General features: G+C 42.2%; 2 protein-coding genes across 6 annotated transcripts; one reads left to right on the forward strand and one right to left on the reverse strand.

Moving 5' to 3' along the window:
* Positions 1-4819: 4819 nt before the first annotated feature.
* Hacd1 (3-hydroxyacyl-CoA dehydratase 1) lies at positions 4820-18129 on the forward strand. 4 transcript variants are annotated; one of them, XR_012886442.1, is made up of 9 exons: positions 4820-5066; positions 9202-9319; positions 10210-10317; positions 12274-12395; positions 14062-14101; positions 15299-15437; positions 17506-17639; positions 17718-17796; positions 17890-18129. XR_012886442.1 is itself a non-coding variant. In XM_075874987.1 (7 exons), exons 1-7 carry the CDS (start codon positions 4963-4965, stop codon positions 17583-17585), a joined length of 711 nt encoding a protein of 236 aa, XP_075731102.1. In that variant the 5' UTR covers positions 4821-4962; the 3' UTR covers positions 17586-17854. The 4 variants fall into 4 exon arrangements, 1 of the variants encoding a protein (XP_075731102.1); XR_012886443.1 differs by having other exon boundaries at positions 17737-17796; XR_012886441.1 differs by lacking the exon at positions 17890-18129 and having other exon boundaries at positions 17718-17854.
* Positions 17852-24307, reverse strand: LOC119181375 (ribosome production factor 1). 2 transcript variants are annotated; one of them, XM_075874985.1, is made up of 9 exons: positions 24151-24307; positions 23425-23481; positions 23253-23333; positions 23068-23163; positions 22257-22410; positions 20639-20721; positions 19890-20068; positions 19375-19501; positions 17852-18139 (listed from the first exon to the last, which is right to left on the reverse strand). In XM_075874985.1, exons 1-9 carry the CDS (start codon positions 24262-24264, stop codon positions 18098-18100), a joined length of 933 nt encoding a protein of 310 aa, XP_075731100.1. In that variant the 5' UTR covers positions 24265-24307; the 3' UTR covers positions 17852-18097. The 2 variants fall into 2 exon arrangements, with proteins under 2 accessions (XP_075731100.1, XP_075731101.1); XM_075874986.1 differs by lacking the exon at positions 24151-24307 and adding an exon at positions 23901-24002.

Below are 24307 nucleotides of genomic sequence, written 5' to 3' on the forward strand. Positions count from 1 at the left end.
TGGCTATAGACACTTTTCAAGTGGTTTGCAAATTTTACATGAGATGTTCAAAAACAAACAACAACAAAAAACCCGATTTGGAGCGCAATCGGCTCATGCACAATCTTTCAAGCGATCCCCCCAGCATGAGAATATTTGAATGGGCCTTCTCCGTGTCCGAATAGCACCTTCGGTGGAGATGGCCGAAATCGGAACTGGTGACCCATGGCCCCCGAATTTGTCCTCCACGCGGCGGTTGGCAATCTTGGTGAGGGGGGCGGGTGAATTAGCGATTTTCTTTGAAAGATACATTTGAAGGAAATATTTGTCGCGTTTTGGCCACCAAAAATCGCGGGCACGTCTCACCAACGCCGGCACGCTTGTGCAGAGTTATTAGGAAAAAACCCATTTTATATTTAACGCCGCAAAAAGAAAAGTACCTTGTTTACAGGCAACCCTGATTGTAAATTGTTGCCAAACAAATATTATATATATATATATATATATATATATATATATATATATATATATATATATATAGTCCTGTGCGCACCCCAGCTGCCGAGAGAGCGGTCAGGCCGCGGTTTGGCGGGCGACGTGTGAATTCGATCTGCAGGTTGCTATCGGATTTCCAAGGCAGTTGTTGACGCCCGCGGTGAGCAGCTCGACTGCGTTCTGCGTGTCTTGGCTTTCTCTCTTGATCACGGTGGGGCAGTCAGCAACCATGGATCCAATGTGGCCAGAACATTTAGGGTCGCTCTGGCATTCTGCCAGGAATAGGAAGACAGGAGCTCTTTTGAAAGTCTTGCAAACCTACTTTGACAAAGCACAAAATTGCTTTGAATGCGCATTTTTATTAATGCGTGCAACGTCAGACTTCTATGAGAATCGGCCCAACAGTCTGGCCGTCACTATAATGAATGTGTTCCAGGAATGGCTGAGTGAGCACAAAGAGGTGTACGCTGCCTTCCTTACTGATGACATAAAGCGCTTGGCTCTGCTGGCAGTGTTAAAGCAGAGAAACCCCTTTCTGATTGCCCTTGTGTGTGATGTCTACAAGCTTGAAGAAGACGGTGTGAAGTACATGGACATTGTGCAGGATCTGCTGCTCAGGAAGCGTTTTAGTGAGGCAAGCACTGTTGTCGCTAGCCTGAAACTGCACGGATACTTTACCCTTGAAGACATACCAATTCCCCTTTTTCTCATGGACAAAATGGCCTTGCTTGAGAGCTACCTGGAAGGCCAACCTGAGCTTCAGAAGGAATTATTGATATTCCTGGACAATTTATACCATGATGGGAATCTGGCTGATGGTGTAATAAGCAAGCTGAATGGGAAGATGATCAGCAGGGATAAGAACAATCTTAAGACATTGGAAAAAACATATCAAGGCTGCTCAAGCAGTATGGTCTGCCTGGTGAAACTTGTCCTTATGTTCATTACAAGAGAAGAACGAAGGCAGAATAAGAACAGCTAAGAACAGAATAAGTCAGGATCGGGTGTTGTCTCTTGTTCTCTGTCTAGTACATCACAATATATATATATATATATATATATATATATATATATATATATATATATATATATATATATATATATATATATATATATATGAGACCTTCATAATTTTGTCCACGTAGTTTAAAAATAGCCTATAGTAAATAAGAAATATAGACGAGTTTCGCACATTATAAACAGTACAGTTTTGTAAATAATAAAATATTTGGGGCCTGCATCAGCACATTTTTTTTTTCAGAAAATATTTGCAAGTTTGCGGCACTTGGTGTGGCTTGGTGCGCACCTGTTGTCGCGTTTCAGCCACCAAAAATCACGACCACGTGTCTCGTCTAAGCCGGCGCGCATGCGCCGACTTAATAAAAAAAATGCCTACTCTATATACATTTAATGCTGTAAAAAATTATGCCTGTTCAATGACACAACTGATGACAAAGAGTTTGAAAAACAATTTTTTTGGTAAATAAAAACGCCATGGCCGTTTCGCTGAAAAGCAGCGTATCGCGTAATATTGTCCGCGTAATCCGAATATTCTGTCTTTCGTAAATTGACACAATTTTGAGCAAACGAGAAAAAGTTAGCCTAGTAAATAACAAGGAGAAATAACGTAAATTATAAACAGCGCAGTCCGTAAATAATAAAATTAGGTCCCGTGAAACGTAAGTTAATTGTAAATTCCGTCAATTTAAGGGGCACTAAAGTGCCGCAGTCTGTTTATGCTGACTATATATCATAATGAAATGAAAGCGCTACAACACATGGACAGAAAAAGAAGGCACACGAAATATTACGCTGATGTTTTATAGTCAACCTCACTCGCGCTTGATTGAAATGAAAGCGTCTTTTTCAAGAACGCCCCCTTTAACTGTTGCGCTTGAAATTGTCTCACCTTAGGTATAAAGAATAAACATTTATAGCGCCCACAACGAGAAGCCATACACACGTTCTGGTCTCACAATGTAAAGTGGTCAAGGGCCGGTACAGAGCACTCTGCTGTGACTTCGAATTAGGCGCACGCGCGTTTATAAGTTTTGGGATCGTGCGCATGCTGCTCTGACTTTCAGATTTGTCATTACACGTGGCACGGAAGAAAACAGTACGACGTATGACGTATGAGGTAATCACTGTATTTCATGTATTATCATGCAGGGTATGCCGATCGCTCCGTTGTCCAACGTACGTTGGTGAAGTAAAGTTTCGAAGTTTAGTTCATAAATGTTCTTTAGCATGCTTCTAGTGATCATATCATTCGGGTTAAACAATCAAGTGGAAATGCTGGTACATGAAGGTATAGCTTTTCTTCAGACCCAACCAACATTGTATAGCCAATTTAGGAATAGCTTAGGGCTGTATTGAACCATGCTATATTAAACAGTCAACAAGTTCAAATGTGATAATCGAAAGCTAAATCTCTAGTATGGCTGCGGGGTGTCCTCCACAGCCCGACCACAACGTTTACGCCTCTGGCTATGCTTTCTGGCCTTGAGCTACAAGTCACGTGAGCTGTCTCAACAAGACATGACATGACAAGATTTTCAATGCAGTCCTGAAAAACTGATATTTAGGGGAGCCGGAGGCCCGGCCAGATCAAATCGGTGGCTTAACCCACAATGGGACCAGACGTCGGACAGCCATACAGATCTATGTTTCAAACATTTGTTACCCTTTGCACGAACACTTTCGTTCACTTCTTGATATACAGATTATTCCAAGAAATGTGTCCTAAATTCTCAAAAATCAGGGTATTGCGACATTTGTTCGATGCCATCGTAGTTACTTCTTTCGTAGCCGAGGGCAAATGTCTGAATGCATCATTTGAGACAGAAATTAAAAAAAATAATTAGCTTTTTAATTAGTAGAGTAAGGTAGTGGTGTCAAATGAGAGAACTGATGTCCTTTATGCCAAGAGCCCAATGCAACTTTGAGATTAAATGCGAAGAAGCGAAACACAACCAAACATTCACTGCTGAAGCCGTAACCGAAACGTGAAAGAGCGCAGCTACCACAGAATGTATACGACTCTACTGAGCGCCACGTTCTGAAGTTCCGGCAAGTCTCGTTGCTTGTGTGATCTTGGTGCAAAAGGTCACGTGTTGGGCCGAACACAAAGTTTTCTCTGCTGGTACGGTGAGGCTATATTCTAGGCACTATACTAGAACGGTCCTCTGGTACACTTACTGCTAGCTTCAAAACGGGTTGGCTTGCAAATTGTTAGCTTGCTTGATCCTTTCTTGTGGCTCTTACCAGCGCGAGGCGCTGCTCTTACCCACTAAGGGACATTGGTTAAAAAGCCGGCGGCTAGTGTGAGTGAACAATTTAGGATTATGTAGGGTAGAGAAACATGATTACCTAGTTTTAACAAGACGGGGTTATTTTAGCACAATGTGAAAAAATGGAAAGAAAAGAATAGGATTTATCAAATAACGGGTGCAAAATCATGCTGGTGGTGTAACGTAATGCGCCCACCTTTCTTTTTCTTCCTCCACGCAAAGAAGGCCCAATGGAACCAAAAGAAAAAAATATAAGACTCTGGCAGAACAATTCTATCACTGCGTCTTCCTGCATATGTCACTCCTCCGTGCCCAAATACACTTTTTATTGCCATTGATATCAAAAGAAAGTTCCATATTTATGAGGAGTGGTATCCCATGTTTGACTGCTTTTTGTTGCACCCCCCCCCCCCCACCCCCGAGGTCTGTGTCAACCCCGCCTTACTTCAGTTCTTGTAGTCCACCTAGCTCCTTTCACCTTTTAGGACAAATGAGTGAAACCACTGTGAGCATGCATTGCCACTATTAATGGTATGAATGGGTTTTCTGATAGTAAAAACAAGATGTAGAGACCACGTCCCCTCTCAAATATTACTTTAGGCGACCGGCCCTCTTCCCCCCCCCCCTCCTCCCCAAATGAGTGGCTATGTCCGCCCTTGGTACAGGTATACAGTACAGTCTGTTTACTGTCGCGCAACCAACGTTTTTAGATCGGTTTGTACAACCCAACGTTGGTACAGCTCAAAAGCTCAAGGATTTGCGGTACAGCGACAGTAACATGCCGCTCAGCATACGGAACCATGCTCTACTTCATATTGCATAAAGCTCTATGCTCTGCTCAAACAACGCTGTCGAAAAAAAAAAAACACAGTTCTTTATTTACATTAATTACAGAGGCTGGAGAAGGTCTTCTCTGAAAGGAGAAAAACGAGCGCCTTCTCGTTGAGAAAACCGGTTCGTTTCGTAAGTGACGCCGCTTTTTTTTCTTCTCACTCTTCTGACGTTGTTGTTTGTGAAGAGGACGCTCAAGTAGTGCTCCAAGTGGCTCCAGTGCCAAGCCAAGCCGCTGGCAACTCGGGAGCAGTCGCCGCCGGCACAGCTGGATGGTTCGAAGCTGAGCGCCAATTTACCGTAGTTCGACAACTTTCACGAGACTGCTGCGCCGCTGATCTACGTCTGATCACCTTCGCCAAAAAAAATGGCTCGGCCTGCAGCGCAGAGCAGTGCTTCGAAGCCCAGGCGCGGGCCCGGGGAAGCCGGAAAGCTGTACTTGGCTGCGTACAATTTTCTCCAATGTGCCGGGTGAGTTTCCCCAGTTACTTCCTTCTAAAACTTGTGATCGGAACTTTCCCGCAATGGATTTTGAAAGTGTGTGCTTGATTTGCGGTCGACAACATTCGCCCGATAAATGCCATGCTTTAGTTGCTTTAGTTTTTCCCCTTTCAGAATCCTGTACACTCAAAAACCGCCGTGGTGTTGCGGCCGTATTTTATCTTGGGCGATATGCAAAGACACACATGTACTTAGATTGAGGTGTACGTTAAAGAAAAACGAAAACGTCAGCCTGGAGTCGTCTTGGTGCGTAAAGATCGCCGAGTACACGCCAACAAGACGAGCAGGAACACTCGATTTGTTCGTTGCCGATTCGCTCATATCTTTGTATCTCCGAGGCTTCATTTCAGTTTCGTGTAGGCAGCCCAGACGTCTATCCTTTAGTGTGAACGATTTCGACCGCAGAATTTTTGCAGTGCATATCGAGCAGCATTTCCGTTTGCTGCTGATTTGAAAACTTAGTCCGAAAACAGTGCCGGCTGCAGCGACCTTGCACGCTGCAGAATTATCACACGGGCTCACGTTTGCACTTTACGCCTTTAGTTTTGTTGAGGAGGAGGAAAACGCACGCACTACGTGATTACTTCCTCTAAAACCTTGGAAGCCGTCGCCGCATGCGGTGGGATTGTGGAGTTCGCGCTGCGTTTCGTATTTTCCTGTAGGTCGACTAAAGTGTGTGGCCTCCCCTGTGCTTACAGCTACTTTCAGATTGGCCTCAAACTGGCGTTGCCTTGGTGATAACGTCGCTTCGAAAGAGCGCTCGCTCGTCCGATCGCGTTGATAAAATGCGACATTCGTAGCGCACCTATAGCCGACGTGGCAAAGAACAAAATGAGCCATGATTAGTGTGTTTGCGGTCACTCCAAGGGTTGACACAAGTTGATAGTCAATGTGGCTGGTGGCTTTGAATTAGCGTGGCCTAGCAATATTATTCTGGACTTGCCGTAGAGTTACCATTGAATTGCTTGGAAATAACTATGAATACTTTATGGAGTGACAATTTAAAGTACAAGTTTTTGTATTTTTTGCTAAAACTGCTGTTAAACTGCAGCACATTCTGTTAGCTCTTGATAATGTTTACAATATAAGGCTGTGAAAGTCGCGAAAGGCATTTTAGACACCTTAAGATGAATCGTCATATAGTGATCGGGATAACTGCATGGAAGAGATGAGAGCTATACTGTGCCAAAACTATAAATCATGATACTAATTTTTTACTGTGACAGTTATTAGCTTGTAAGAAACAGTCATGAGAAACAGGTAAGCAGCTTGTGTATATGAATATGATGTCACGTTATCTCTGGCTCGCGACCTACTGCACTTCTCACCTGCACAGCAAGCGGAGAGCCAGCAGGCCCATTCTAGTAGCCTTCCGCTATGAGCCCTGGGTGCTGCAACTTATCCCATCCGCACTGGTTGGTGGCAGCCTCAACATGTGCCCGCACATTTTTTTTTGTCGTCTTCTCGAGTCATCCACCAAAGAAACCTATATTTGCATGTTGGTACGCCTACTGATAACGATGGTTGTTGGGGTTTATGCCCCAAAACCACAACATTATCACAAGGGAAGTCGTACGGGTCTGGAAATTTTCACCATGTGGTATTCGCCTAAATTTGAGAGGTATGCACACTGGCTTCTCTTGCTCCTCGTACAGCGAGGAGGCCTACTCGGCCAGCAAGAGAAACGATTTAGTGAACTGAGCATGGCGAAGCAATTGAAGAATTAAATGAGCAATAACCTCTCTTGTATCATCAAACGCATGTAGCTCCGTCATTAAGTCACCATTTCGGAAAGTTTGCATGGCCATGAATTAATTCGTTGTAGGCTCTTGCACGTGCAACACCGCAATGAAATTTCGACCTCTGGGTATGATTTAGGGTACGAAACTGTTAAACGGTCAGGAATGCAATCAGCTGTCAAGGAATTCTAGTAGATGTAATTTTGTTTTTGCAAAGGTCCGTAAAGCTGTACGCTCCCTTTTGGTGATTATTCTAGGGACGGTATCTGGCATTGCAATACATCTCCAGTTCTGTTTCTGCAAGATAAGCTAGCTGTTTTAAGAATGAATACCCAATCCTTACTCAGAAATACTGTGCAGGTTGAGTATTTGGCAGCATAAAATTCCAAGTGAGTCAGCCTTTTCAACGGACATAAAGGATCTTTTGTATTCAATTAAACCACAGCATGTGCTATTAATAACTCTTAAATAAGTGATTGTAAGTGCTGTTTCGTTTCAAAATATTTGCAGAGTGCCTTTAATTGATTTTTTATGTACTTGCAATCTATATTTCCCAGTTTAGACAAAGGTATTTGTCTGCGAAATACTTCATTTGTAGTGGGTTGTTTTTTATGCGCGCTAGATGACGTCAGGGCTATTGTCAAATGTCGCAGTCCTTGCCCAGACAGTTACTGTAGGCCACTTTACAATGTACGCCAATGGTAACAAGTCTGCCGTTGTATACACACATACTTGGTATCCAGTGACGCATACAGAGAGGGGGCGGTAGGGGTGATTGCTCTTTCCCCTAAAGCCTTCTCTCTTTAGTGCTTGCCATCCGCCTGCTGTCAATAATCAGGACAAATTAATGGGACCACTTTGACCACACATTAACAGTATTTATTCTATGACAGAGTTTTTGTGGTGTAAAAACAAAAAAGTAATCACCACGCTACCCTATCTGGTTTAACCACGCGTCCCTATCCGGTTTAACGTTAACTTTAAAATGAGTGGCTGGCTTCCGCCCCTGCTGGTATCACAAGTTGAATAGAAATTTGGCGTTCAGTACCTTTTACAACCCATCTCTGTCATTATCCTTTTTAGTTTTGCACGCTGATACGTGTGTTTGTATCTAATTTGTGGTTCTATTTGAAAAATAATGCACTGAAATATCAACTAAAATAAAAAAAATTGTCAAAGTCACATTAAATAAAACGATTCAAGATACAGGCCACATTTAAACGTGATGAAACTCTTCCCTTACCAGCGACAACCAATCCATTGCCGTGCATTCACCGGCTCTCAGCTGGGGTAACTCGAACGTCCCCTTAGCGGCGAAGTTCGGAACAAGAGTGGGCACAGGCAGCTCTATAGAACACTGCCAGCTAGGCAGGTCAGCAGTACAGTAGGTCGTGCTCTGGCTATAACAGGAGCCATATTATTTTAATGCTGCTTTGTTCTGGGAAGCATTCATGTTTGATTGGCTGAAAGACCTGCCGACAAATCTACCGGTTTCTTTGACTCAGATTGTACATTCTTCAGCCATGTGCTCTTTGCCATAATTTAGCTGTTCAAATATCGATGCCTGTTAGATTGATCCATTATATGATTTAGCTAGCCAAACCCCGCAAGGTAATCTATTCAAGTGACTTTCTTACTGTGTTTTTATGGGGCTTCACACCTACACCTAAAGTTACTGTAACAGTTGTTCCCAATTTTGTGAATGGCTGCTTGGGATAGCAGACATATATGCTGGGAGTAATAACAAGAGTCTCCACAAAGCTGGTAGCTACAAACTTCTACATGTCAATAGGTGAGGTCTGTCCCATTTCTTCCGTGCCAGCAAAATGCTAAGGTCACTAAATCAATTTGAAAACATCTTTTATAAAACCTAATCTGTGTTTAGAGTGACAGGAAGTTTTGTTATTTAATAGGGATTTATGTTCGAAAAGGATGTTTAGACGTAGAGGTGGTCACAAATGAAAGCAAAAAGTGTTTGTGTTGTCTGAATTCAGCCACTGAATCTGTGTCTTCCATATTACTTTGTTCAGATTTGAGCTTCTGCTTTAAAATGCAGACCTCTTTAGTAACAACAGGGCCTCCTTGCTATTTTAATTGACTGAATCAACTATCTTGAACTTGCTAGTTAACTGGAAATGGCTCATTCGTGATGATGTGTGCATTAAATGATCACAGGAGGGTATCAATTTGAATCTTCATATTTAGCATACAATGCAGGCCCAGTGTTATTGTATAATAAAGCTGGCATTATTTCATTTTGCACTTGGACAGGGCCTCGAGTGCAGCTTTTGTATTGGAGACATGATACTGAATATTTTGCTGGCATGGTCACCTGATGCCCATTTTTTCTTCTTGTTTTCTGCCAGATGGGGCTACATTCTGTTCTGCACGCTACAGTACCTGATGCACAAGCGCACCTTCAAGGGCCTGTGGCCAGTGGTTGCCTGTCCCACCGAAATCTTCCAGACGCTGGCACTTCTTGAGGTGAACTGCTTTTACAGTTGAAGAACTTGGGAAGGGATTTTTGCTGTTTGAGATCAGAGGGATACTGAGCAAAAATGGAGGAAATTGACAAAAACATGAAAATTTTATTAGGAAGACATTGTTGTGTAGGTGGAGGGTTGTAAAGCAGCTGCTAACTTGGTAGTGTAGGACACTTGTGTAATTGTACACATTGAGGTGTAAAAAAGGGCCTTTGCAAAGCTGATAAAAGTCGCACGCGCCTTAGTGAGGTGCTGATAAAATCGTGAACCTGCTACATCGAATCTACTCGCTCGCTGCTCCATGCATACAACTGCCCAATATGCGACATGCTTGACACACTGGCACACCTAATACACTAGTGCCCATTGTTCTGGAAAATTAAAAGTGTACTTTATTCATTCATGCAAACACAAAGCCACTTGAACATCAGTTCATGCCTCAGCGATTGTCGCTGGTTGGCTGAATTTACAACTCAAGATTTTAACTGTCCACTATTAAGCGACAGTCTATGAGGTCAGCTTAATAGTATGAATACGGCGTCCCAGCCCCCCTTGGCCACAAACATGTTACTGTAAAAATTTTTTGCATTGTGATTCCAAAAAACATGAATCAACCGAAAGTGGAAAATTAGCTGAAGGTTTCATAGCCATGTTAAAAAAAAATACTTGAGTAGTCAAAGTTTGAGTTTGTTTGAATTGATGTAAGTTTCTAATTGTCCCAGTTTTAACCTTGGCATGCCATCTCTGAACTGATGTAAAAAAAATGCTCTTTTAAAATGATGCCAAATGAAAGAGAAAGGAACTAGCCTTAGCACATTTACTCATAACGGTACAAGGAAATGCAGTGAAGACTTCTCTTTCTATTGTGCATTGTCTCTCATTTTCCGACAGGTGGTCCATTGTCTTGTCGGTCTGGTGTCCAGCAATGCCTTCCTGACGCTCATCCAGATTCTCTCGCGACTCATGGTCGTCTGGGGCATTCTCGTGCCTGTTCCTGAGGTGCGTGTCCACAGTCATTTATGTCATTCCATCAAGAATACCAGTCAAGAAGGGTGTAAGGCAGTGGGACACAATCTCCCCAATGCTATTTACCGCATGCTTACAGGAGGTTTTCAAAAGCCTAGAATGGGAACAGTTAGCGATAAGAGTTAATGGAGAGTACCTTAGTAACCTGCGCTTCGCCGATGACATTGCATTGCTGAGTAACTCAGGGGACGAATTGCAACTCATGATTACGGAGTTAGACAAGGAGAGCAGAAAGGTGGTTCTTAGAATGAATCTGCAGAAAACGAAAGTAATGTACAACAACCTCGGAAAAGAGCAGCGCTTCGAGATAGGTAATAGTGCACTTGAAGTTGTAAAAGACCATGTCTACTTAGGGCAGGTAATAACCGCAGAGCCGAACCACGAGATTGAAGTAACTAGAAGAATAAGAATGGGGTGGAGCACATTCGGCAAGCACTCTCAAATTATGACAGGTAGATTGCCACTATCCCTCAAGAGGAAGGTATATAACGGCTGTATCTTGCCGGTACTTAGCTACGGAGCAGAAACCTGGAGACTTACAAAGAGGGTTCAGCTGAAATTGAGGACGACGCAGCGAGCAATGGAAAGAAAAATGGTAGGTGTAACCTTAAGAGACAAGAAGAGAGCAGAGTGGATTCGGGAACAAGCGGGGGTTAAGGATATCGTAGCTGAAATCAAGAAGAAGAAATGGACATGGGCAGGGCATGTAGCGCGTAGACAGGATAGCCGCTGGTCATTAAGGGTAACTGACTGGATTCCCAGAGAAGGGAAGCGGGTTAGGGGGAGACAGAAGGTTAGGTGGGCAGATGAGATTAAGAAGTTTGCGGGTATAAATTGGCAGCAGCAAGCACAGGACCGGGTTAACTGGCGGAACATGGGAGAGGCCTTTGTCCTGCAGTGGACGTAGTCAGGCTGATGATGATGATCGGGAGAAATCACTACATACAAATTTCTCACTGCACAGTCTGTTACACTGATATTTGAATGTGAAAAACTATTATATATTTGATCATGATCCTAGTCATGGCAGTTGAATTTAGATGGCAGCATAATGCTAGAGGCCCGTGTGCTGTGCGATGTCTGCACATATTAAGGAAACCCACATGGTCAAAATTATCTGGATCCCTCTGCTGCAGCATCTTCTGTAACCTGAATTACTTTGGAATGTTGAAACAACCAAAATCAACCAATCAAAATCACCCTACAAACCTTGATATTTTCTTGAGTTATCCGGGTCCTGCGATTTGCCATCGTTTTGCATTTTTTAAAATGAGTTGCAAATTTGCAGTCGCAGCACTGAGTGCCTCTGCTCAGTATTTTTAACGTCGAGCTTTAACTGTTACAAAGTTCATGTTGCTAAGCTGATTGAGCTACGGTAACATTACCCCCTCCATATGTTGTCTCTGCCATTCCTGTAAATGTGTCGAGCTTTTTATTAGCTTAGCCAGCATCACTCATGGCAGTGGTCATGGATGGGGAAGTTCATTTTAACAGCTGGCACTGTGTTTGCACTGCATCGCACTGAAGCTGCTATTATAGAGTCTGTTGCTGTGCAGTGCTGTGGGCAAGAATTGAAGGACTTAATTTGTGCCTGTTACCACCATATAAATGTAACAGAAAGTGAAGGCTGGGAAAACAAAGAGACAAGTGTACAACAGGCATGGTTGTGCAGCTTCATGTGTTTTTGCAAATGCACGAGTTGGTCATTGTGCTTCTCTTTGCTTACAGCATTATGAGGCAATTTCCTGCTTATATTCTTCACTAATTTTGTTTGTATCCTTACTGATACACGAAGCAGCTTGTGCATCCTCCAACAGTGAAATGCGAAAGTAGCTACTAATATATTCCATTTGCCCATTGCCCATGCTGCACTCTGGACACCGAAATGCAAACAAGACTGTTGGTGATGTGAGAACCTGTTATGTGCAGTGCCAAGACCAGTTCGGCATTGTGATGCTGTTGGTCGCTTGGTGTCTGGCAGAGATCACACGATACGCATTCTACGGCACCACGCTGTACAACTCTTGCCCATACCTGCTGTCCTGGTGCAGGTGAGGACCATTTCACAAATGTTGTGACGTTCGTGCATGTGTGTTGCTTTGTAGGTGCCTGTGCTGATAACAAATGCTGGCAGAGTGCACTCCGATCCTTGTGATAACTGCCACATACAGCACGACGAAATCTGTGTTACTTGCACAGGTCAGCAAACTTGCTCACAAGTCGACTTGGTCAGACTAATGCTTGAGTCTGAGTAAGACTAAACGAGTAAAATTTTGTCCTGTTAAATTGAACCAGGTTTTGTTGAGGTCAAGTGAACCTGGCTGAGCTGAATTTCAGTTAGTTCGACTAAACGCGAGCCCTAAGTGAAAAAATTATTTATCTAACGTCTGAGTGAGCGTCATTTATTGGGCTGACCTACAGTTGTGTTGCATTCATTGTCAGAGTATGTTAATTTCATGAACGGAACATGTTATATTTACTCTTTTATGTGATGTCGAACAAATTGTTATAGCCATGTTCAATTTATCGAATACCAATTAAAGGTTGCTTTTTACTGTAAATTTTGGCCCGATATAATATATACATTTCTTACTGTGCATCTTACAAATGCAACAATTTCATTATAAAATAGCTAACTAATAGAGCTTGTATTCGTTGTGCTGGCACTGATAACTGCAATATTTTATGTGCATCTAAGGCAGAACTGGTCTTTCAGAAATATGTGTATTACTACCTTAGACTCTCATAAAACAGAAATCTCTTAAACAAAACAAGGAAATCTACATGGTTATTTTGGAAATCTTCTTCATTGGTGAAGAATTTCCTCTCGTTTGGGATTTCAACCTGGGACCAATAGCTTTCTGATAAGGCCACTCTGCCATCCAGACGTAACCAGGAGTGTGCGAGGTGGAAAAAGGTTTATAAAGCAGAAAGTTCCCATTCATGGTCTTCCTTAATACAGAATGCACCCTAATTTTCATACATTGAGAAAAAGTTAAATGGGACAATATTTATGTTGCCTCGGCAGATTTTAATCGTGAAAAAAAGAGCTATAGTATGTTCAGATTCGGAGGTGAGAGTAGGTTGGGCCCCACCTGGAGTGTGTGATTTCTCTTGGCTTGACGAAGAGCACCAAGCTGGGCTAGATGGTTGACATCACTTTGTCAAGGGCAACCACATGAATAGAAATAAAACGTGCTTAGACCCACAACTGATTTGAAAGTCTGCACACGTGCTGTCTATTCTTCTTGTTGTGTTGTTCTCATTATAGTGTATAAAAAAAACATCACAAGATGTACTTGAATTTGTTGTACTTGTAGCACTTGTTCTGTCTCGCCTCATGCAATTGTTGTTTATATGCTGTTTTTAATCGTCGCCAACAGCCAAACAGTCCAAATTACCAAGCGCCCTTGTACTTGAGGCAACCTTTACGAAAATAATATATAAAAAATCTGTTTGTCACAATCGGTGAGATATGGCTCTTAGATGTTATGATTTGTTTGAAAATATTTAACTGCAGTAAAGGAATTCTACTGTATATGAGTTCAATGGCAAGCGAAATTCTTAAAATCTTGTTTTAAAGTTGTGAGTCTCAAATGTCAGTCTGTGCATTTTCCATTACTGTAAACATATTTTCTTCTAAAAGTTTTTTTCATATGACCCACCTCTTTGCATGCTATTTGTATCGGTCATGTGTTCCTGCTTTGCGCCGTGCAGGTATTCCTTCTTTCTGGTGCTGTATCCAACTGGTGTGTCGGTAAGCATCCCAATTGTTGCAAGCCCATATTGCTGTTAGCATCGCCAAAAAAGATTGCAAAACTGTCAACACTTGAACTGAAATTGTAATTCTGGCTCCATTAAGAGAAGAGGCGCCCTAGAATATAATGAAACAAATCCGAATTCTTTACACGTACCAGTTACCAAGAAACTGGGCCTTAATAAAAATACATGTGAGGTGCCCTTAAGACGCGTAGGTCTTCAGCCGCCGCTATCACATTATAAACTAATTTGTGAATGACTAAAGTTCCTGCTTTTTTTTAATTCATTGAATTGAGTTTATTTTGCAACAAGGTTGCAAGAACACCAGGCAAAAATGCCTGCATTGAGTAGCTTGAGAGGAACCTGGCTACCTCATACACTGAGCAGTTACAGTGGTTGAACAGAAGTGTGCCGTATACATAATGCATGAACAAAACAGTAAATAACCATGGTAAAAATTAATGAACGAAGTTATTGTGAGAACATTTGAAAAACAAAGAAAAATAAAGCTGGTAGTGACTGCTCTTGTGAGAATTACTGAACTTGTGTATTCATCGAGAAAATGAAAATGCGTGGACATTGGCCTCTCTTTATTCTTTTTTGACACTTTGGATAATTTGGCATTTCGTCAGTTGGGACATTTTTTTCTGGCCCTTTGAAACCCAAATTAACAACCTTTTATTGTATACACAATCAACAAATTAGAATATATGCTTTAAACCAAAAGTTGGTGTTTGCTTTAGGACCACTGTCTAGCCATCTTTTTCGTTATCAGTTGCACAGGCCTCTAACAATATTAGCTTTTACTTTTGTTTTTTGCTGTAGTGCTTATATCTTGTGATAATTTCTCTTAGCGTCAATCACTGCTTCAGAATATATTCACCTCCTATGTAATGCCGCCTAGTGATGGTCTTTTGGGTTGTTAGCACTCTAACTTTGTTATGACAAAGTTGCATTTTGCAAGAGAATAAGTTTGTTATATCCGAAAGCTCATTGTAATGGTTTATTTCTCTAGCACTGTATCTATTGCAAGACTATTTTTCATTGACTTCATTATAAGCAATATTTTGTTATATCTTATGTTCGTTACATCGAGGTTTAAGTATAATACTTTTTGTTGAACACCCATCTAGCATTTTGCTTCGTTTACTGGTCTGCTTACAAGCACACTTTCAAGCGCTACTCTTCTACCCAGGGCGAGATTGTGACGATGGTGGCGGCCTTGCCATACATCCGCAAACGAGGCCTCTTCACGTACCCTCTGCCGAACCATCTCAACTTCTCCTTCGATTATTACATATTCGTCATCCTTGTCATTGGCTCCTACTTGCCCTGTAAGTCGCTGCTGTTCTGGAAAATTTTCAAACAAACGCGGCCTTTCAGAAACAAAATTCAGTCTGTAGCGTGACTTTTGCTTGTGTGCACATTCTTGTAGGCAAATCAATAGAATCCGTACAAAAAAAACCTCAGGAGGTCAAAATAAAAGACTGTTTCGAGACTCATCTAGCAGTTCTGTTAAGTAGGGAGATATATAGCCATTTTACTTCTCAGACATCTTCGCTGCAGTGGTAGATTTTTGTCGAGTCTCAGTTGGCAAATCATGTCTCATGTTAGTGAACATTAACAATTATGGAAGTAAATTACGGTATGTATAACGTACACTGCATTGTGAATATTTTTATGCTTTTTATTAATAAATGAACAGATGTTACAGTGCACGGTGATACTATACTACTAAGCTATTACTAGAAATTGCTGCTTAAGCCAATTCCGATGAAAATTTTATTAGTGTAAAAAAATTAGTTTTTTAGTTATAGGTAGCGTGGATGCAGAGTAACGTCCATGCAAAATTGTGTCTACTATGTTTGAGGAGTAAACACATGTACAAAAGCTTCATAATTAAAACAAAAGCCAGGCAATACGCAGAGCCTGGAAAGTTGAAAAACCAATTTCCTTTGCACACGTTATGTAGTGCCCATGGCGTGCTAAACATCTCGTCCACGGGTTTTAGGTGGGAGCCGACGGATGGAAACAATGTAGTAGGATAATCAGGGTGAATAGTGGAAGTGCCTCAAACTGGCTGGCTGACGCTTCGATAGGAGGACCCATCTTTTTTACAGGCGCCGTGTCGTCCTTGCCGTGTTAGTGGCGACGTCATCTCCTGGTGATGGCACGTGTCCCTGTTAATAATCGCTGTCCGAAAAGCAAAAAAAGCTATAGACTAGTGCAGTCCTCACTTCACTTCAAGTCAACTCTGCTTTATAGTTTTTTTTGCTTTGAGCACTTTTGTCGGGAAGAGAGAAGAGCATGCAACGAATCTTAGTAACTACACTTGTACTGGATGGATATTAAAAATTTTCGCCGCTGCAAATTCGTCAGGTAATAAGCTCTTTTACTGAATGCATTGCAGGGCTAATTGGAAAAGTGTTGCAGGGCCCTTAGTAGCTGTGGCATTCTGCTGCTGATCACAATGTTGCGGGTTCGATTCCCGAACATGGGAGGATAAGTGCAGGAACGTTCTAGAGTTTGTATATTTAGGTGCAAATGCTGTAAGCAGATATGGAACCACCCACAATCGCATTGTAACCTACTGTTTGTACGTTTGATGTCATTAATTCAATATTGCAGTGCATGGGATTTGTGGATGGAGCAACTACTTTCTGTGGGCACAAATGATCTTTTATAGCAGGACTGAAAGAGCATGCTGCACTATTTAAAAAAGTACCGACACCAATAAAAAAAAATATTGTTGCTCTTAATAATAAAAGTACTGGTGTTTACAAATTTTATTACCACTATCGCTAAAACATGTTTGGTTTTGACATCGAGGAGGTGGCATCTCTGTGTTCTCATAACAGTGTGACATCATGGGAAGACAGCAACTGGCGCATACTAACAGCAAATCCGTCATTATCTCATGGAGCACATAGACAGCAATGAGCAAATTGTCATCCAGTGATTATGACATAAATTTCTGTGATTTAAGGTGCATGTGAAACGCAGAGCTCGCAAACTGCTTTGACTCAGGAAAATGTCCATTGCAGATGAGCTGCCTTGCAAATGTTTAGCGACAAAAAGCTTTGAAATCGGAATATATTATACGTGTTGTCTGACTCCGGTGTGTAGGGAGCATTGATGCTGCATACTGATGAAACAAAATTATCTTCCTTTTGCAGTGTATTCAAATCCTCTCAATGCTCCTTTAAGGCGCGCATGTACATTGCCTTTTGCTTTATTCATTAGCCATACAAAGTGCTTTACACAAGGCCCTCTTTGCTGGGTCTAAGGAAAGACCCAATTTCAATTTCTTGTCATGCAAGCATGTGAGCAATGTCTGAATTGTAAATTTTATGCGCTGCAAGTTACATGCCTGTAACATCGCCCCGCCTCTCCCCATTTCAGTCTTTCCCCAGCTGTTTGGCCACCTGCTGAAGCAAAGGAAACGCTTCCTGTCTCCTTCCGATGACTCCAAGAGAAAATGAAGACAGCGATTCCTCTGCATGTGCACAGCTGCACATGTGCTTCCTGCAAAGAAGGTGATTTCAAGGAGCAATCGAACACAGAACATTTCAAGCAAACACGTTGTGGTCTTGTCTGCACACAAACTGTTTCAGGCATGCTGTCTTGATGCAGGTGAAAGGACCATGTGGTGGTTTTGGATCATTTCATTGGGAACTGCTGTTTGCTCTGGGTGTGAGTGTTTTTTTTTTTTTTTCACACTGCTTTTAATATAAAGATTGACAGGGAGTGACGCTTTGGAACAACTTTTTATTATTCTGCATTTAGTGATTCTGGAGGTCGCATCACACCTGGGAGAACAAGGTACATAGCACAATGGCTCTCCCAGTGGCACCAACATATCAGAAGTTGTGTTCTGGCCGATCAGCATTTCTTGGATGTGAGGATGTGACTAAAAGTCAGTGCCCAATCACTAGAGAGGACTTGGACAGTGGCCCCGTCCTGATGGCAGCATTTGCACTGGTGGAAGTATTGATTACAGGAAGAATCTTCTCCTGCTGGTCTCCATTTCATGTCTCTGTGAAAGCCAAAAGCAAAAGCTTGAGTTAGTAAACCAGCATCTGTATCGACAGAAGCGTAGCAGCAATGTTATTGAAAGTAGTTCACAAAACGGTTCTTTCTCACATCCTCGAAAACGTACTTTGTAGGCCGTTCATAAGTCAACAGCCAAAGAGCGCAATCGCAAGTGTTTGATGTCCAGCAACAAATCATTAAAGCAGTTGAAAAAAATGTCGGTAGGTGCAAAATCATGTCGGCAAACATACAAAGTAGTACCAGTTCCCTGGCACATTTCAACAGTGTGCCAGGCTTTCCACCAACAAAGAACTTGAGAATTCTTGTAAATTTTTATAACACGAAAACTGGTTGACATCTCAAAACAAAAATTTTAATTTAACATTTAATATGTGTTGTAGTGTTTTTGTTTCTTGGCCAAGAAACAAAAATGTTCTCAACAATGACCTTGTCCCCTTAGGATATCGGGTAGAAGCAAGCCAGAAGTTTAGGCACCATCAAGTTGGCTATCAAGCTACACTTTGACTACTCTTGCATCCAGATAGTATAATGGCCCTTTCACAATGTGAAAATTCTACCAAATTTGGTCCTGTGTGTGCTGAACTAGTGCATGGGGAGAGTGACCAACTGACTGGTGTTTGGTTCAGCACTGGTTCCATTACCGCATAGGTTTTTTTTCTTGCAGTGAGACTGGGTGGAGATGCCACGAAGCGATCTTGTAATCCTTTTTATTATTAACCTTTCTTCCCTTTTTGTGTCTGCGTATTTTCCTGCTGACTATAATTCTAAAAACAAACAAACAAAAACTCTTAGTCCTGTAACTATTATCATATCAGCATGACCATACACAACCACAAACGCAGCTGCTGTCATCTGCAAACAGATGAGCAGTAGCTGCGGGAGAGAGTCGGCGAGTGTTTGTTAGGTTCTGTGGAAAGCTTTGCGGTCCAAAACTCTTTCCTACTTCCATCTGCTCCGATTCGAAACGCAAAGCTTAAGTAAAAAATATTTACTTTTTTACAGATGACAGATCATGTGGTGAACAAATGTGCATGCAAATAAACAAAAAAATTTGTCCAGCAGTGCCCGACCATGGACTGCTGTGCTAGGTTGCAATGTCAGGCACTGGCAGACAAAGAACTGCAAAGGGTTAAGCTGTTCAAAAATATATTTAGAAGTATCAGCGTGATGAAAGTACGCAGTAACATTTCTCTGTAAATGAACCATTGGCCCCCTTACCTTTAGCACCCACTCATACTCTCCAAACTTGGAGTCGAAGGTCCCCTTCTGTAGGCTTTTCAGCCGCAGCGTGAAACGGGGTCCTATTTCCTGGATGCTCACTTTCTCTGCATTCCTGAACTCGTACCTGCGTCCGCAAATGCGTACGACAAATTCAAACCAGGCACATTAAGGTGACCAGGCTGAATGCTTCCCTTTTTTTTTATTTGAAACAAAACCCGCAGCGCCACTTAGGCATTATTGCGGGGGGCACAGAGCCTCATAAAATGAATCCGCAGTCTTGCGGCCAACTACATCGGCTGGTAACGTGTTCCATTCAACAATGGATTGCGGAAAAAAAGAATGCTTAAAAAGATCCGTTCTGGGGTTGTATGGCCGTACTTTAAATTTGTGATCATGACGGGAGGATTGATAATACGCTTTTTTTAAATAATCTGAAGCATTAATGCCCGTTTTATTGTTATATATCGAATAAATAGGCTGAATGCTTCCCTTGACTGCTACAGGAGACCAACCTGTGGTGCCGGAAGAAGATGTAGTCTCGCTGGTTGTGGAAGGTTACGACCCGGCGCCCTTGGAACTGGGGGTCATAGTGGAACAGCGATGCAAGCATGCGTGCGACGGAGTGGCCCAGCCTTGTGTTGAAGTTGTTCAGAATCACTTCTGGACGGTGCGCACTGTAGGCAGCACGACCCTGCGTGAACAAGACCACATGAGCCGATCGCTCGAAAAGGGCTGTGATTTGCTGCGACAAATGGTTTCAGTAAAGCCCCGTTGTAGCTCAGAATCTGAGAATGTAGTCAACGTGAAGGGATTGTCGGTACTGTTTTCATGCCAGAAGTTCAGCTTATTGGTAGGAGGCCCCAAAAGTTAAGTGACAGCATGCCAGGTGTGTACAAGTAACAGTACATAAAATAAACTTACAAAGAAAAGGCAATTACAAAAGCAGCATTAATTTGGCTCTGCATGACCAAGAAATGGCAGGATCAAGCATTTTTGCTAGACTCTATCCCAATCTACATGCTTGTTTGCTGATGCTGCACAACCTTATCTGGTGCCACAAACGGCATATTTGGGCTCATCTGCAAAAGGCAACTTTTGATCTGTCATGGTTCCAGCACATGCGACTACAACACTATCTCCTGTCAGGGCTGAAGCTGGCTGTCCTGTGGCAGCTAGAATTCTCCACATTCAATGCCTCCAAAATAGTGTTCACAGCCATGCAGTGTTTTCTTTAAGCTTGTTAGAAAGTTAGACCACTAACCTTGATGTCCTTGCAAAACTTCACGTTGCTTATCCTGAAGTATGCAGTAGGCCCATCAGGTAAGTGTGTCAGAAGTAGTCCATCTAGAAGGGTGGAAAATTTTTAAGTTTTAAGCTAAATATAAAAAACTTACAAAAATGTCACAATGACACTGCAAAGCCAAGTTCTTCTTAAGGCAAAACTATTATATCTGTTCAAAGACCTTTGAAATCAATATCGTCTATTGCATACCTAAAGCTTACATGATTTCATTGTTGTTCTTGAAAAAGTTATAAAGGAATACTTTAGACATACTAAGATGAACTTTTAATAATGCCTCTGCAAGAACCAGCTTAGTCTTAATGGCTCAGACATGGTGATGCAGAAGGGGGAAATCGGTTGTAGCCAAAGAAGGGCACATAGGGGAGGGGATACCTTTTTACTATTTTGGAAACAATTATATTGCTACGGGAGAGAAGAGACGCCAGGCCGACGAGGCTGAGGATAAGATATATTTCAAATTAGCAGTAGCGGCGTCACCGGTTGACCAGCGACCAAGCGGAGACAGCACTCCGTCCTCTTCGTCAAGCACACAAGTGCGTCGTCCCAGACAATGTCAACATGCTTGTAGCAATATGTACGAGCCTTGAAAAAGTTGACTGAGTGTAAAACTGTGCTAGATACCAGTTTAAGTAATTATTAGTTGTTACAAGTAAGCTTTTTTTTATCAAGGGCAGCAAGGGTGAAGTGGAGGCACTATTGGGCTATGGCTTCCTTTCATTGAGGATTGCATGTTCCTGTGGTGGTGGCAGACACAGTCTTCAAACTTCCGAATCTTTTCAGACAGATTCTGTGCTGTTGGAGTCTAGACACTGTGTACCCATGGTCTGTTATCTAATAGTTAATCAATAAAACTGTGTGGAATTGGAAAGGTTACAAGACGTGGTATAGATTACACAGCACGAATAACGTAATCGCCAAAAGTACCACCATTGTTGCCGAGTGCGAGGCAGTGCTCTGAGCTTTGCATTTAATGAGCTTTAATTGATTTCACTGAAGGTTTCAACAACCTTCAAATGCTATTGTTTTTTATCAGAAGTACATAATTCATTGAAAACCCAGAGGTGCAGGAAAAACAACAGTAAGAATTTTATATTTTTCGTAAACTGGTAAAAATACTGTTTTCAGATGCTATCATATCAGGCACTTAGTTTACTTGGACTTGTTCAGAGACAACCATGCGCTTGTATAAATTGTACTACCACTAGTGGTCATGTAAAGAAAATGATGAAAGCAAGGAAAAGAGAAATGATGCCAAAACAGCCTTGCAGAAGTGGCAGCGCTTTTATGCACATAATTCATTGAAAACCCAGAGGTGCAGGAAAAACAACAGTAAGAATTTTATATTTTTCGTAAACTGGTAAAAATACTGTTTTCAGATGCTATCATATCAGGCACTTAGTTTACTTGGACTTGTTCAGAGACAACCATGCGCTTGTATAAATTGTACTACCACTAGTGGTCATGTAAAGAAAATGATGAAAGCAAGGAAAAGAGAAATGATGCCAAAACAGCCTTGCAGAAGTGGCAGCGCTTTTATGCACAAAATATGCGCATGCTATATTGAAGTGAAACTCACTGGGATGCCTGCGGTCCTCATTGATCACCGCAATGTCCGAGTATCCACGTGCAATGGCATGCTCGACAGTCTTCTTGATCCGCGAACGATTGCGCCACCGGAAATCGGTGTTGGGTATGCTCTGCTTGAGTTCACGGCAGAACTTGATGGTCCGCTGCAACGGGCACCACAGAAACACAAGACAAGGATATTGTAGATAACACAATACTACAAGATGATGTATATGCACTAAAATTGAGGGTCTGAGGCACCTGCTAACATATTATTTTTGAAAGGCAACAAACACAAAAACACTACGCATGAAGCAGCAGAATACAGTGCTGGGGCCTGCTGTTACTTATGTCGCCTGCCCCTGCATCCTATCAAGCCTGCTGCTGTGATTCTGGAGTGCCAGCTCAACTGTGGCAGCTCCTAATGTATGCACAATGCCTATAGTCCCTGCAAACAGCTTATGGTCCAGTTGCAACATGTGAAAAGTCTGATTGATTGATATGTGGGGTTTAACATCCCAAAACCAACATGTGAAAAGTCTGAACTCACAGCAAGTGACAAAGAGCCATCGAACTTTGAACACTAAACAGCTTTAAATTTTTACACGTTTTAGTTTTGGAACTTTAGCAGTGCCATGTACTACGCTGCACAATTTAACTTATACAGCACAATGAAACAAGTACAAGAGGGAATTTGGATTTGAGCAAATAAGAGATGATGAAAGCTGCTGTGTACACTGAAGCAACAAAACATGTTGAAACCCAAAGGCACTTCTAAATTCAATCATTAATGCAAATATTGACATCTCCAGAAAACTTACCGAGTGCGGGTTGTCGCTTGTGGTAAGCAGCACCTTGGGGACATACTCCTTTCGGAAGTACGCAGCCATTTCGTCCATTGCCTCATCCAGTTGAACCTGCACATGGTGAACAGTAGTGACTCGATGTCTTCTACAAATGAAGGGGGTTAATGCAGAAGCAAAAACGGTGCTCTACAGATACGCACCTCTTCGTCATCTGCCTGTACCATGGTGTCATCCGGTTCCCTGGTGTTTTCAATGGTACGCGGTTCTTGCTTTGGAGGTGCCTGAAAAAATAGGTACACGAATGGAGTGTATCGATTTATGGATGGGTTCTGGCAGCTTAAATGTAAATGAAAACGAGAAAAAAAAACTTACATTTTCACCAAGGGCTTCGGCTTCCTTTCGACGCTTTTTCTGTGCTTGCCGTTTGAGCTGTCAGAGTTAGAAAAATCGGTTATGATTTTACTTCATCACCAAAGCTCAGCTGGTTGACAGATATACATAATGCGCGTTCGAACCAAGATGACAAATTCAGTTGAAATGCGCAAAGCATGTTGCTGAAGAAAGATAAATGAAAGTTTCTTTGTCGCTATTTAGCCCTTCAGTAACTGCTATACTATGAGAATTTCAACATGAACTTGCACAGACTAGTCGCCATTCGAAAAACCTGTCATAATATTCCCGCTTCAGTTGGAAGTACAAGCTTAACCTAATGCATATGGCATTAGGTTAAGCAAAAGTGCAATCCGAGCAAAAGGTTGCTTGATTGGCGAGTCATCTTCAAATTAGTAACATTAAGCGCAGAACTGAGAAGAAAACTCCAGATGTGGCATTTGTCCCCCATTACTTACTTTCGCATTGACCGCAAGAGGTCGGAAATTATCACAGTAACAGGTACAAGCCGCAACTGCCAATGCCGCACACGGGTAATCTACCATGCTAGGTAAGAATACACTTCTGCAAGGGAACACTAACCGAAGCAGAACCGATCTTCTAAATGTGTTTCATTCAATCGGCGACCCACCAGCCACGTGGGTTATACTATCGCGATAGTGCGGCCAGCAAAAGCTGACACGATCAAAATGTGCGACTGGTGCTTGCCTTTTGCTTGGCTCGCTTAAGCTTCAGGTACTCTTCGAGCCTCCGTTTCTTGTTTTTGATCTGAGAAATGTTTCGTTTGTGCACATGAGCGTCGTCAACGTTTTCAACCTCCATGTTGTTATTTCTACCCAACGTTGCCAAGTGAGCAGTTCTGAAA

The sequence above is a fragment of the Rhipicephalus microplus genome, chromosome 10 (assembly GCF_043290135.1).
Source record: "Rhipicephalus microplus isolate Deutch F79 chromosome 10, USDA_Rmic, whole genome shotgun sequence".
Lineage (NCBI taxonomy): Eukaryota > Metazoa > Arthropoda > Arachnida > Ixodida > Ixodidae > Rhipicephalus > Rhipicephalus microplus.